Genomic DNA, 14,637 nt, shown 5'->3' on the forward strand with positions numbered 1-14,637 from the left:
TCATTATTGTTTAATTGTAGAAATTGTCTGATTGCTTTTTTAATTTCATCTGTGACCTATTGTTTGTTCAGGAGGGTGTTATTTAATTTCCATGTGTTTATGAAGTTCTTGTGGTTTCTTTTGGTGTTGATTTCTGATTTCATTGCACTATTGTCTGATAATATGTATGGGATTGTTTCAATTCCTTTGCATTTACTTAAGCCTGATCTATGAACTAGTATATGGTCCTTTTTTTTTTTTTTAGTACCAGGGATCAAACTCGGGTCCTTGTGCTTGCGCAGCAGGCGGTAAAACCACTAAGCGAAATCCTCGGCCCCATATGGTTTATTCTGAAAAAAGTCCCATGTGCACTTGAGAAGAATGTGTATACTGATGTTGCTGGGTGGAACAGTCTGTAGACATCTACTAAGTCCATTTGTTCAAAAGTTTGGTTCAATTCTACACTTGATCTTAGCCAAAAGGCCAAGAAGCGATTGTTTGGTTCAACTCTAATATTTCATTGTTGATTTTTTTGTCTAGTTTATCTGTCTATTTGTGACAGTGAGGTATGAGGTTCCCCAGAACAACTGTATTAGTGACTATATAATTTTTCATGTCCATTAATATGTGTTTTATATAGTTGGGTGAGCTGCTATTTACTGTATACATATCTCTTCCTCAACAAGGCAAATTTATATAAGTCTCTGGGTTGATGGCCTTTCCCAAGTGAAAAGGAAAAGACTTGCTATTGACAACATTTTTTGCCTTTCATATTTTTTTCCATTTTTATAGCTTATAAGAGACATGATGTTGGGTTGATCATGTTATCACTATAAGGTGATAAGAATGAAGCACAAGATTTCTATGCATCCTCATGAAAGGTGAACATAACCTAAGTATCTGATAGTATTATTAGAACACTGTACTGGGTCAGGACTACTATGTAGGTCCCCTTGTTGCCTGAGACAAATACTGCATTTAATCAAAGACAAGATGCTATCAACTATGAGACACGGCATTATTCTATTTTCCACTACAAATGGAAAAGATACTAATCATTATACAATAATATTGTACAACTTACACATTGATTGGAAATGATGACAATTTTAAAAAATAGCATTATCTAATCTGTAGGACAGTTTTAGTAATAAGAAATTATGACAAAGATGTTTCTTAGGGTTAGTGAAATATTTTTTAAATTTCCATATTTAAACCATTTCTAGTTAATATTTCATATACTTGCAACTAAATAGTTTCATAATCTACATCATTCTTTAATAAATAGACAAAATTAGATTAATATATCTAAAAGCAAAGATGAAGAATTAGACTTGCTAAGAAAGCTCTTTGCTGCTGAAGGTCTGCACTCTAAGACAGCTGAGAGTCCAGTGATCTGCAGACTTCTTATGCCAAACCTGGACCTGCTTATTGGCAGGTTTATTGCTTGCCCTTTTTTCTGCTCTAAGTTTTAACGCACTCCTTCAGAGTATATTCCAGCTGAGTTCAGGAATCTAAATCCAACTGGAGAGTGGAAGAAGACAAGGAGGTGATTGGGTTCTTTCTTCCTCTGTCATTAGTCACATATCCATTAGCAGCTGAAACTCCTCACTGGATCTGGCTCCTACCAGACTGGCCTGTCAGTGTTGTAGTGTCTGCTTAATGAGCCTGGCCCCTGTCTTTTTGTCCTTTTATCCAACATGTGGTAATGTCTTCTGGCTTTGGTCATCTCTGGATGGCCCTCACCATCCCCTATTTTCTTCTCAACTTGTCTCACCTATGTAACCAATTCCTTGCATTAACATTTCTCTGACCCTTGGAATATTTGAAATGTTTTTTTATTTCTTTGGTTAAAAATAAATTGAATCTTTAAAAAAATTTGGATACTCAGTCTTAAGCTAAAGTTGTTGCACACTACATCAGAGATGGGAATTCTAGCAGGAGATTGGAGAGAAGTCTGTTTCCCCGGCCACTCGGAAGTGTTTAATATAATAGGCTCTTTGAGGAAAGGGACAGTTATTCCTATTGGAAAATATTACTGGCATGCAGCCTGAGGAAAGAAGGGAATTTTAAATGCCTTACCTGAAGCCACTGATTTGAATGCTCGGGGGCATTCAAATGTCTTTTCTCTGTGTCCTCATGAAAAGTGAAGTCTTTTCTCACTTAGAAGGATATGATCCATACATGTTGGATTCTCTTCCAAACAAAACTCATTATTATTGTTAACTTGTTCTTTCTCCACAATTGTATGTCTTTGGGATAGTGTTGGGTGTATTTTCATGTCTTTCGGGAGTAGGTCGTCAGTCCATATTAGCCTAGCAGAAAAGAGTACCTCACTGAGGTGTGCTGGACTAGAAGGTGGACACAATATTTAGATGAGATTTGATTGTCTCTCTTTGGGGAGGAGGTAGATGTGTCTGGACCACTAGTTGAAGGTATGGGAAAAATAACATGTATGGAACTAGGGCAGCCAGAAAAGGTAGTAGACATTTATGATTTCGTTTCACATCTATTTATTTTTTATGACAATAACAACTTGATTTTCCTTTGTGAATCAGCTCTTTCCCACACTCAACTCACGTGGCTTGGTTAGTATTAACACTACCTCTGCATAGGGAATAGCCATTGACTCACGCCTGACCAATATCTCTGTTCAGAGATGGGCACACACATGAATCAGTCAGTGAGAGGCAACATTTGACCTTTTGCAAGGGAAGCATTCATGCTTTTTATGCTGGACTTGGAGTAGTGAAGATATAAGTGTGGAGCTTCTACCAACCACTTTGTCACCATGAAAGAAGCACATGCTGAGGATGGAGCCAGGATGTAGGGAAGCACAGGTGAGAGGAATATGAGAACCAATGCTTGATGAGCTACTGAGTTCAGCTATGCCTAAATCTAGAATGATCTCCTAGAAGTTTTAGTTGTGTGGTCCAGTGAATTCCTTTCTCCAAGCCTATTTGAAATACGTTTATGTCCCTTTTCTTCTTTTTTTCAGCTTTCTCCTTTCATTGAAATAATCCGATAAGAAGATTCCATATATTTATATAGTATGATATTCTTTTTTCTTCCCTCCCTTCTTTTCTTTTGCTGAAAGAATACTAACAATTGTTTAAAAAGCATCAATATATTTACACATATCCTGGAGCTAAAGAGCACTTAATTTGGAAAAGTGAAACTTAAAATGTTATTTATGTAAATAAACAGAAGCTCTCTGTTAATATTACTGGATTGAGGTCTGGGACTACAGCATTTGGTTTTAAAATTTAATTATCTGAGTATGTTATGTGCATGTACAAACCTGCCAAAATGAAAGTCATTAATCTGTATCACTAAATCTAAGGTCAATATATTTTCTTAATTCTCATAGAATAGGGTTTTAGTTATATTATTGCTGCCAATGAAATTGATCCTAGGGCAGTACTTGTACTTCATTTATTGTAGGAACTTAGGACACATATTTAAAAGATGTTACATGAGTGATTACAACTCATGAAAGTTCATTAATAAATATCCAGTGAAGCATACAACTTGATGTAATGGTTTTCTCCTCCGTAGTAGCCAAATATTTTCTTTATGGGATTCTATTCTCACAGGAAAATGAGCATTTAGCATCCCCTCCCACTTGTTGATCTTCAGGGCTTGATTTGTAGACAGCAGGCATCTACATTTACACTGCCTTTCTATTTGTCTACAGTTCAGCCCTGGCATACATATGATAAAATATTGTTTATGGTTTAATTGCACAGGATATGGATGCTTGATTCAAAAATGCTGACAATATGAAACTTTTCTAAATTTTGAATAATCAATGATTTCTTTATCTTAAAAATTATGCTATTGAGTCATTTCAGTCAATTTTTTACTTAGTTTTGAAAAAATCAACCACAGAGTTCTACAGTTAGAAAGGAAAGTATATATTTTAGCCCCAAACCATCTTTTTTGGATGATGGAACAGATCTGAAGAAATACAAAATGGAAAATGTGACAAATTGATTAAAAATTTCAGCTGTCTCTGGCACCACAGGGTGAGAAGAGTTTGAGCAGTTCATCCGTTAGCTCGCTTTCATGCTCCCATTTTCTCTCAAATCTTTCATGACTACATACTAAGTTCATAGATAGCTTGGAACTATACATTTCTTTCTTTTTATTTGTGTATAGATTATTTACTTTTTTTTGGTGCTGATTTCTTTACTGTCCTATCATATAGGTTCTGTGGGACAAGGATAATATAAAATATAAATTTTCCTAGTGTTCTACTAATAGTGGTAAAAAAGATGATTTCATATACCTTTTTGGCAGAGGGGAAAGGAATAATGGAACTGTAACAACATATTTAGACAATGGGGCAGGCCCATTTGGAATGGTTCCTCTTGCTTCTTACAAAAGCCCATGTTTCTCTTATCCTCCTTGATTTTCGAGAAGGGCTGTGTAAATGGGCTTAGTCAGGATGTGTTTGCTGAGCCTTGTGCTCACTCAGCCTGGTCTTACTAAAGGTCACATACAGGCCAGGCAAATACCCACAGTGCCTGAGAATTCAGAAATGTTTCCCCAGTATTCTGTAGGTGCTATATATATAAAATTTTAATAGCAACTTCCTAAGTGATCTGAAAAATATGGGAATGAAAAAAGCCAGCATTTTGCTAGTAGTAGAAGCTTCCCACAGAAAAATTTGCCTTTAAGTATCCATTACTATTAATAGTTCTCAGAACTTTCTGTGATGTAGTAACAATATTGTTTGTGATTGTAAGTATAATTTTATACGAGAAAACCACTTCTGAATTTTTAAACTATTTTTTACACAAGGAATTAGGTACAATACAAAATATTGTTTTACAAGTTGAAATCTTTACACTTATGGGTACAATTACAGCAATGCAGGTAATAGTGCATTTACTTAGAGCAGAGTTATTTATCTTCATTTGGCTTAACACAAAGCCCAGAATGAATTATTTGCTTAAATTCCCTGCTACCCTTTGAATTAAAAAAAAGAAAGAAAAATTACTTTTACCTTCTGTATAACATGTCAAGATGATAAACAATGCCAAAATTAAGTAGTCTGGTACTTCTATAAATGGGAGATTGTATTCCAATAGTTCTTAAACTGTAAATCCTAAGGTTCAGGCTAAATATGTCTATCAAATTGTCATTATCTCAGCTTTTAGGAAAATTACATCATCTTTGGTAATAGGCTGCCAACAAATAGAAACTATAGATTACACCATTTTTTCTAAAGAATCCTATATTTTAATGAATAGCTGAATAAATAGACATTAATTATGAAATTCACATTAAGATAGAAGAAAATCTAAACATTCTGATTGCTTTATCTCTTAAATTTGATAGCTACTACAAAACATACTATTTATGTTAGGGTAAAAATAAGCTGAATTACAGGAGTGTAATTGGGAAGTGCTGGCAGTTATATACAATAACGTGGAGGAGCCATAAAATAAATGTTTATATGTACATTATTTTTCCTCTCTTTTTACATGGAGAAACACTGTTTTAAAAAATGGGAAAACAGGGCCGGGGATTTAGCTCAGTGGTTCTGCCACCTGCCTCGCAAGAGGAAGGACCTGAGTTTGATCCCCGGTACCAAAAAAAAAAAGGAAAACACAGTATAGGGGCAGGGGGTTTAGCTCAGTGGTTTTGCCGCCTGCTACGCAAGTGCAAAGACCCAAGTTCTATCCCTGGTACCAAAAAAAAAGACACAGTAGACCACATGCAACAAGGATTAATACAATGTGCACAGCAGAATAATCAAATAGACACATGACCTATGGTTTTAATAAAGAATTTGGGAGCAGAAAAAAAAAAAGGAAAGGAATGAAACCTGGAATGCTTTTTTACTGAAGTTTCAGAATATAAATTTGTAACAAGCCTCATAGTTTTCAAAAGTTCCCACTAGACCACCTATGATTTAAGTGTGGAGCTAAAAATAAACCATCATATTATACAAAACTTTGTATATTAGCATACAAAAGGTAACAATTTACTTTTTGTATAAAATATAACCTTTTGATAGTGTATTTATTTCACATATGTATAAATATAGCCCAAAGAATATGCTTTAAGTATTTCTACCAAAATATTCTTTACAAAAGTTTACAAAATGAGTGATTTATTTATATTTACAAATTAGCACAGAAAAGATTCTGGGCCAGTGGTGTTGGTGTTGTGTAAAGGAAGGAGAATGCCTCAACACATTTTAAAGATTGGGAGAGGGCTTTGCAAAACTTTCAAGATGTGTTTTCTTTATTGAACAGATATTTAAAGACTTGTTAAAGACTTATTAAAATGACTTTGATTAAATTACATTTGATATTTGAATATGTGAGCCTAATTAAAAGGCTGAAGATAACCTTTGCTCCTCAGAAAATAGGAAAATGTTAGTGATATTTGGCTACCATCCTACATTTGCATATTTTCCCCATATAATAGCTCATCTGTATGTGAGTACTGAGGATAAATGACTCAACAAAAATCTTTTCTTTGATGTAGCACACAGCCGTGAGAGAGAAAGCGTGGATATGCACACCCTTGATGTGACAAGGACTCATCACATCAGGGACAAAGGAATGAATAGACTGCTACTAATGGACCACATTCTTTTTAGTATTTCACCCAAATCCAAATAACAATCCAAAGAAGGACTGATTTTCTCTCTCAGTTATGCTTTCTTCTAAACTCTATAAAATAGATTTGTACCCACTCATATCTACCACTCCTGTTTCTTTTTCTTTTTCTTTTTTGGTACCGGGGATTGAACTTAGGACCTTGTGCTTGCTCAGGTGCTATGCCACTGAGGTACATCCCCAGCCCCACTCCTGTTTCTTATTTTTAATCAAAACATATTACTTTCTAATCTAAGATTTAGTTTCCAAATTTCCTTTTCTTATTTACACTTTCAGTTTCTCACACTAGAGAAACTATTCAGTATTTAAACATGTGTGTCCTATTTATTTCACTTAAGAGTATCTCCTCAATGTGCATCCATTTAGCTGTAAAAGTCTCTAATTTCTCATTTTTTATGGCTGAATAGTACTCCATTTTATTAAAAAACCGCATTTTCTTTATTCAGTCTCCAGTTGATGGGCAATTGGGCTGCTTCCAAGTTTTGGCTATTACAAACTGTGCTGCTATGAACATGGGTGCACATGTATCACTGTGGTATGATTCTTTTAATTCTTTGGGGAAGATACCCAGCAGGGGAATAGCTGGGTCAAATGGGACTTCCAGTCCTAGTTCTTTGAGGTATCTCCATACTGATTTCCACAGTGCTTGCACCAGTCTACACTCCCAGCAGGAGTGGAGCCGGGTTCCTCTTTCCTCACAGCCATGCCAGCATTTGTTATTGGTTGATTTCATGATAGCAGCCAGTCTTTCTGAGATGAGGTGGTAGATAATGTGATGTAGGAAGAAAAGGGGCAAAGGGGAAGGGGAAGGAGAAGGGGTACGGGAAAGGAAAGAAGGGAAAGGAATTAATATGAGAAAATGAAAAAATGGAAACAAAGTCTTTGTAAATAGGGAGGGATGGAGGGGTTGGAGGGAGGGCAGGGGAATGGGGGAAAAATAAGAACCAAGAGAGATTATGTAAAAGTGCAAATTTCCAATGATGAATGTCATTATATTGTATACCTAAAATGTACCAATAAAATTAATTTTAAAAAAACCAGATTTACTTTTCTTACAAGCCATTCTCTGGTCATCAGAATAAGTAGGGAGGAAGGACAAGGCTCAATTTCACTCAATTTCAGAAAAGACCAGTGGCCATCAATCAAAAGAAGTAATCTCTCAGGTTATTTGTGGCCAGATAAATCTCCATTATAGCAATGTTCAGGGCTTCTTTTTTTTTAAAACAAAGTTTGATGCAGACAAGTGTGCACAAATATTTTAGTAGGATTAGACCAGGTCTAGGTTGTACTGAAAACTTGCTTGGGAATGGATTTGGAAATTGGCTGTGGAAGCCAAAATGAAGTTGCACAGTTCTACATTCTGGTTTCATCACTAGACACAGAATCCCATTGAAGTGTAGAATGTGTGAGAAAATTGCAAAAATGAATACTGAGTCTAGGGGAGGGGAATCTGTAATCCATTAGATGTTTTCTAGGTTCTCTGGCTTTCCCTTACAAAGGACACTGATTACTTCAAACAAACCTATAATATTTTTATCTATGTCTTAAACTTAGGAAAATTAAATGAAAAGACAGTGGAAAAATTAAACCACACCTATCTATTAAAGCAAATAAAGGAATTTGGTTTTTGTTGCTTAGAACTAGTATTACCTCATGACATGGGGTTTAAACAAAGAACAAGTTCTATTTTCTTTCAGAGAAAGAGCATGGGAAGCCTATTTTACACAATTAATTACACACCAACATCACAGTTTTGTTTGGATAATATGTCCTGGAGCTTATATAGGGGAAAGTGATCCCAATGTTTTACTTTAAGGTTTGAGATTTTTTATACAAGAATTCGAACCAAAGTAGTCACCACTGCAGTTACCCTCTGCTTCCACTTTTAAACCATGATATCTTCATGTAGTCCACCTGGAAGTCATAGGTTTGCCCTTTCAGCATCCTTGTAAAATACTGCCTGTTAGTGCTTAGAGTTCGTAAATTGTCTCCCCTTTCTCCTTCAAGAGTTATTTCCTAAGATTTCATCCAGATTTATATCTTTCATCCAGTCATCGTTGCCAGGCTCTGTCTTCAATAAAGAATCAATGAAATCAGCATCACTGTTTAGGGCAGGACCCATGTTGTCAGTCTGTTGGCTGAGGAAGTCAAAAGCTAAGTCACTGCCATGGTCACTTCCTTGAAAAGCCCTGGCACTTTGGTTGGATGAAGGAAAATTGTTGGGTGTCAGAGATGGCGGCTGGCTTATGCCTGTCCTTGTCTGATTCAACCCAGTTCCTGACTGGTTCAAATTAGACAAAATTTGTGTGCTTAGTTGATTGGGTCTGAGATTCAAACCCCTGAGTGAACCTACGGTTTGTCCGTTTAGTGTTTGGTTCATTTGGTTCACGGGCCTCATTTGCACAGCTGGTGTTAATTGGCTTGGAGGAGCCACTGCCCTTTGGGTAAACTGCTGGCTACCTACTGCCTGTTGCAGTGACTGGTTTGGGGTATAGCCTGCAGGGGTCCCTGTGGGGAAGTGAACCCCTGCGGATTTCAGAGCTTCCTGCTGTTTGGTTGCTGCTTCTTGAGAGGCCCAGTTCGCTGCTGTTGTGTTGGATGTGACCACTACATTTGATGTTCTCTGGATGCTTGCCATACTATGGGTTAAATTTGGTCTCAATTGTTGTGAATTACCAACAGATCCAGTTCCAAAAGTGGCCACATTGTTACTGTTACTTGGCCCTAAGGTAGAAGGCCGTGGCATCAAAGGATTGTTTTGATTTGTTATCAATTGATTTGGATTCCTCTGTTGGGTCAATTGATTCATTCCTGAAGTGATACTGTACGTGGCAGGTTGATTACAAGGCATATTTCCATACATCCCTATGTTTTGAACTGCTGTGGATAATGATGGCATTCTTGTCCCATGGGAAGAAGACATCAGGCTGGAATTTGCAGTTAAAATGGTGTGTGTTGAAACTGGGTTTATCAAAGCCTGGTTAGCGTTTAAACTCATTGTAGATGAGCCACCTAGAAAAGAAAGGAGAATTATATTCATTCAAAACAGTAGAGTATCTCCACTTTTTAGCAATTTGCCCAAACTTGTCAACTGTGAAACTGCTTTCAGGTGCAAGAATAATTTAGGAGAAATGATCATCAAATATATTATGTAAAAGAAATAAGATAGTTTGTGAGTAAAGGGGATAGTATCATGCCCCTTCTTGGTTAAGAGTTTACTCATCACATACACACACAAAAGAGTACAATCAGGTAGTTCCACATAGGTTTTAATTTATTCCTCTTCTGGAGTCATTAAGGGGAGATGACAGTTAATTTTTCATTTTGTTTTCCTGTGTTCCCAGTCTAAAGAATACAATTTTGATTAGCAGCTATCATGAAATCTGGCTATTATAAAATATTATAAAATCATGTAACTGTTTACTCCAGGGGCCAAGTAAAAAAGTGTGAATAAATCCAATATACGGCTGCTCGACTAATATTCCTAACCTATAGCCTTGAAAATAATACCCTATTTTTCATCTAGATCATCTTTATTCAAAAAGTTGCCACAATGGCTCCCCAGTGTCCAACGGGTAAAATCTCATCTCTTTAAGCCTCTGGAATTTGATGTGATCCACACTCTGGTTATCATTTCCATATGGGAAAGTTTCTGCTCTAGGGCATATCATTATTACTGTATCTTTCTTGAGAACACTACATGCCACTTTTGCTCATGTCATTTCCCTCTCATATGATGCCTTTCTTACTTCATTGAGCCCTCTTTTTTCTCCAAGCTTTAGGTCAGTGCTCAAGCTCCTCTGTTCAGCTTTCTCTTTTATTCCAGCCTCATCTCTCCAGTAGCAATTTTCTCCTTGATTTGTTCATTTACCACTTAGGCAATCCATGGAGCCCGAAGTGCCTGCCATATAAATTGATTCCTGTCAATAATTCCTTGGATGTGGGACTCGAAGCTTGCTGAATAGGAAGACACTACACAACACATAGTGATTGATAGTCAACACATTGAAATATTCCTAGCTTGGGGGCTTAGTGCCATTACAGGAAAAGCATCTTGAGAGGCAAAAATGGAAGAGAAAAAAGTGCCTGAGAGGTAAGGCATTTCTGCCTGTTTTGTTCAGTGTCATATTCCCTTGAGTGTAGTAGATGGCACAAAGTTGGTATTCACATGATACATTTTACCTGAATGAATTAATGAATGATTAAACTGAAGCAAAACTGGGAGAAAGATATTCTTATGAAATATTCTTCCTGAAGAAAGGCAGCAGGCACAGAGAATCAGAAATACTGAGAAACAGCAAGTTACACACATATATGAATATTAAAATTCAGTTATGAGAAGTGCATGTCTGAAACTGTAAGTTCAAGATGTCCCCTGTAGCCTGAGGATACCTAGTATGATACAAATCTTGAAAGACTAAAAGCTAAATGAACATACAAGCACTGCTCCTTTTTTCCAAAATAAGTCCCAACTAGACTACATAGTCCTTCGATGCAGGAACAGTCTCTTAAAATCTCTTTGTATCTCTAGTCTTGATATAGGGCTCTACATTGTGTAGTGGACAGGAAGTGTTTGATGAAGATAGATTACAGCCAGGCAGAAGAAATTTGAGCAATAACTGAGAGTACACACAATGCTAATGAGCTGAAACAACACTGTCTTTACACCTCAAGGTTTCATAGCAAGAGAGTTTGCACTATGCAAATGATATGAAAAACATTCAGAGGTTTTAACAATCATCCCTTGCAGATGACCTATTTTGTTTAAAAAAATATATACCCTGGGAAAGTTTATGAGAATAGTAGTGTTTTTAAATAATGTAAAGCGCTTCCATGAAGATCACAAAATAACAATAATGGTTAACATTCAGAAGCTTTTAACATGTAATAGAAACTGTTCCAGGTTCTTTTTGTACTTCATTTCTAGTATTAACATTTTAAAATGATAAAAGTTTGTGTTGTGTTTTGCTGCTTATTTTACTCTTAGAAAACATGTTAAATAAAGTGCTCAAGAGCAGCGATTCTTACTTAATTGAGGAACAGAAGTTCATTGTTAAGGCAAATACATGTGCCCTTAGAAAAATGCCCACACACCCTGCAGAAGAAACTGTTAGGTGCCTATCCACTTTCCAACTTCCCCGTCTTTCTTAGAAGCAGAGCTTTGACTTTGTAGTAGTGTATTCTGCTGATAAACCACGTCTCAAACTTTTATGTGATAGCAGGTCTAGATTAACATATTCTGGCCAAAGGTAAAAGTTAGTAGGTAGGAATCCAAGAAGACTGCTTTAAAAAGGGAATATGGCTCACTTGGGAGGATATGCTACCTCTTCTCTCCTTTCTCCTTCTTACCTGAAATATGCATGTGAAGGTTGATGATGTGGCGGCTACAAGCAGCCCTTAGGATGAAGTCAGTCATATGCCAAAGAAGATGGAACAGAAAAACAAAAACAGCCTGGATTCCTGATAAAGTGGAGCCATCAAATCAGCCCTAGACTACTATCCCTGGGATTTTTCAATAAGAATGGGCAAAGAAATCCTAAACATTTACTTGAATTTCAAGGGGATCCTAGCTTCTCCAAAGTCCAATCATAGGCCATGTTCCAAATAACCTATATCTTGTCTTTCAGTCTCTCTGAGGACAAGCAAATAGAGAATCCTGTTTTTGCTCTGAGGCAAAATAATCTTAGAGAGGGGAATATATGCATCACATTCCTAATAAAGTGGAGAGAGACAATCTGGTTCATTTGAAGAAGTTTAAATAAGTCAGGGCAACATATTTAAGATATACTTAACTGGGCAAAAATATTGATAAATAGGAGTGTTCACAGTTTTTCCTTCTTTAGAAAATTTTCTTTATGACTTTCTGTACAGATGGAGGGACACATAAAGCAGAGAGAAGGTAGGAAACATAAGAGAATAGTTTAACTGACATGAAGAAGTGCACAGTTATGAACAGAAGAGACTTGAATAGATGCTGAGCAGAAGGTAGGAGAGTATCAGTCAGTTTTGGGGGAAGGTCTTCTGAAGTTCAGAGTGGCAGGTGAGAAATTTTGGGGTGAGAACTTATATTGAGAACGCTATTTAAAGGTCTCATTTTGTGATTGAAATGGAATCCACTGTTAGTATTTGAAAAGGCTTTATAAGGACACACTTTGCTTTCAATTATTCCTTGAAGACAAGACTATTTGTCCTTGTAGAGGAAGCGTGAGGGAGAGATAGGCTCTACTGTGGAGACAGAAGACTAGGCTTTGTGCAAGTTATATTTGTTATTGTGAAAGAGCAAGAAATATTTCCATGCCTTACCCTACCTGGGACAAGGTAGGTTGTTGGGACAATGAATGAACCTAGCATTCCGAAAATATTCAGCTCTTTGGATTTTCAGAAGTAGTTCAGACAGTAGTGAATATGCGAATGCAGGGCAAGAATAAGCAAGAACTAATGGAAGGGCCAAGTGTGGTCTCAAAGTAGAAGATAAATGGGATCTAGCAAAAGATTCCAAGAAAGACATTACAGTCAAATATGGGACGGGGAAAGAAAAAAATTATGAAAATTGAATAGTTTTCTCTTTTCACAGTTATGTCCTAGTTTTTAAGAGCACTTACCAGAATACTGGGCAGTTGGTTGCAGATTTCCCACATTTCTTCTTTGGTCTTTGTAATCTGGGGGTGGCCTTGTCAAATGTGAGTTTACCTGATCTTGTGGAGCAATTTTCTCCTTGAAAACACAAATGAAAACATTTTAAATTGTACTATTATCTTTTTGCTCATAAAAACTTATGTACTATTTGAACAGGAATATAAGAACAATTTTGCAGTCATGGATTACAAATCATGGCCTCATTTAATTGAACAAATTCAGAGACAGATCTTTTTAGTTTCAATAAAATTCCTGCATGGAAGTGCCATTTCTTCTCCATAACATTCTATATTTTGTTCCTAGTTCTTTGCTTTTATTTTGCAATTAGATTTCAATAAGAACTATATTAGGGCCAGAGAGGTAGCTCTGTGGCATTGCGCCTGCTTCACAAGCTCAAAGTCTTGAGTTTGATCCCTGTACCAACCTCCCCCCCGAAACAAACCAACTGTATTTCTGTCAGTTTTGAGATGGTATTTCTAGTTTTGTATTATGGCACACCTGATACACTTTGGTATCTCTGTATAATTCTGGTGCCATAGAATATGGAAAGCCTAATAGGAGGGTTGCCAGATGAAATAAATATCACCTTGGTATTCTTTATTTTTGTTTATTAAATCTGGTAACCCTAGATAGGAAACAATATCAGGAGATAACCAGTTAGGTACTGGGATATGTACTATATGCATATACCTCTTTTTTACTCCTTCATTATTAATCCCCCAAGGTAGGTATGATTATTCTTATATAAAAGAAGAGAAATGGAAACTTCATTAGGCTAAGCAACTTGAGAGCAAATTCTGGAGTCATAAACTCAGGTTACTTCCTGCCATACAATATAAGGGCCCCTTGTGACTCAGTTTCTCACTGATCTATTCTAAAAGCACTGAATTTTCCCAGGCTCTTTTCTTTCCTTCTGGAATCAGCCACCTTTACATTTTTAGAATAATTGAGCCTATAAGTTAAGAATGAAATAGCAACATTCTTTTAATATTTCAATACCATCTTCCAAAGACTACCAGGAACACACTTATTTGGCTCTTAACTCATTGCCACAGGGAGAATGCAAGTCATGGGGGGCCATGGAGTGTCTCAGGAAAAGTGCATATTAGAAAAAAACCTATCATGGGATTTGGACTTTGGGTGATCCAGGGAAGGCCTAGGGAAGCTGGGATTTTTCCTTGATTGAAAGCTGTCAGAAAGTGAGGTTGACTGTATGATTGAGTAGACAAGTAATCACTTAGACAGGGAGGGAATGTTTGGTATGTTGAGGTCACATGGTGTCCTTGTTTGTATCTGTTTTAGACAAAATTATTTTGTCTCATTTTATCATGGTAACCCTGTTTGAGGCTGATATTGTGTAAGATTGTTTATGTTCACCAGAGAA

The 14,637-nt window shown here is 36.6% G+C and overlaps 1 protein-coding gene and 1 pseudogene across 3 annotated transcripts in view; both read right to left on the reverse strand.

Annotated features, from left to right (window-relative positions):
* Positions 1–319: 319 nt before the first annotated feature.
* LOC147827887 (U2 spliceosomal RNA) lies at positions 320–474 on the reverse strand (annotated as a pseudogene).
* A 3,350-nt stretch (positions 475–3,824) lies between these two features.
* The window catches only part of Maml2 (mastermind like transcriptional coactivator 2), a 356,733-nt gene continuing 345,920 nt past the window's right edge, over positions 3,825–14,637 (reverse strand). For all 3 annotated transcript variants that reach the window (XM_004838079.3, XM_004838078.3, XM_087212111.1), the window contains exons 4-5: positions 13,220–13,331; positions 3,825–9,629 (exon numbers count right to left, since the gene is read on the reverse strand). In XM_004838079.3, coding sequence (XP_004838136.1) covers positions 8,620–9,629; positions 13,220–13,331 — 1,122 coding nt within the window. In that variant the 3' untranslated portion in view covers positions 3,825–8,619. The remainder of the gene's footprint in view (positions 9,630–13,219; positions 13,332–14,637) is intronic.

This window comes from Heterocephalus glaber, unplaced genomic scaffold (assembly GCF_053883595.1).
Source record: "Heterocephalus glaber isolate CG9 unplaced genomic scaffold, H.glaber_assembly_v1.0 deba00001429, whole genome shotgun sequence".
In the NCBI taxonomy this organism is placed as follows: Eukaryota; Metazoa; Chordata; class Mammalia; order Rodentia; family Bathyergidae; genus Heterocephalus; species Heterocephalus glaber.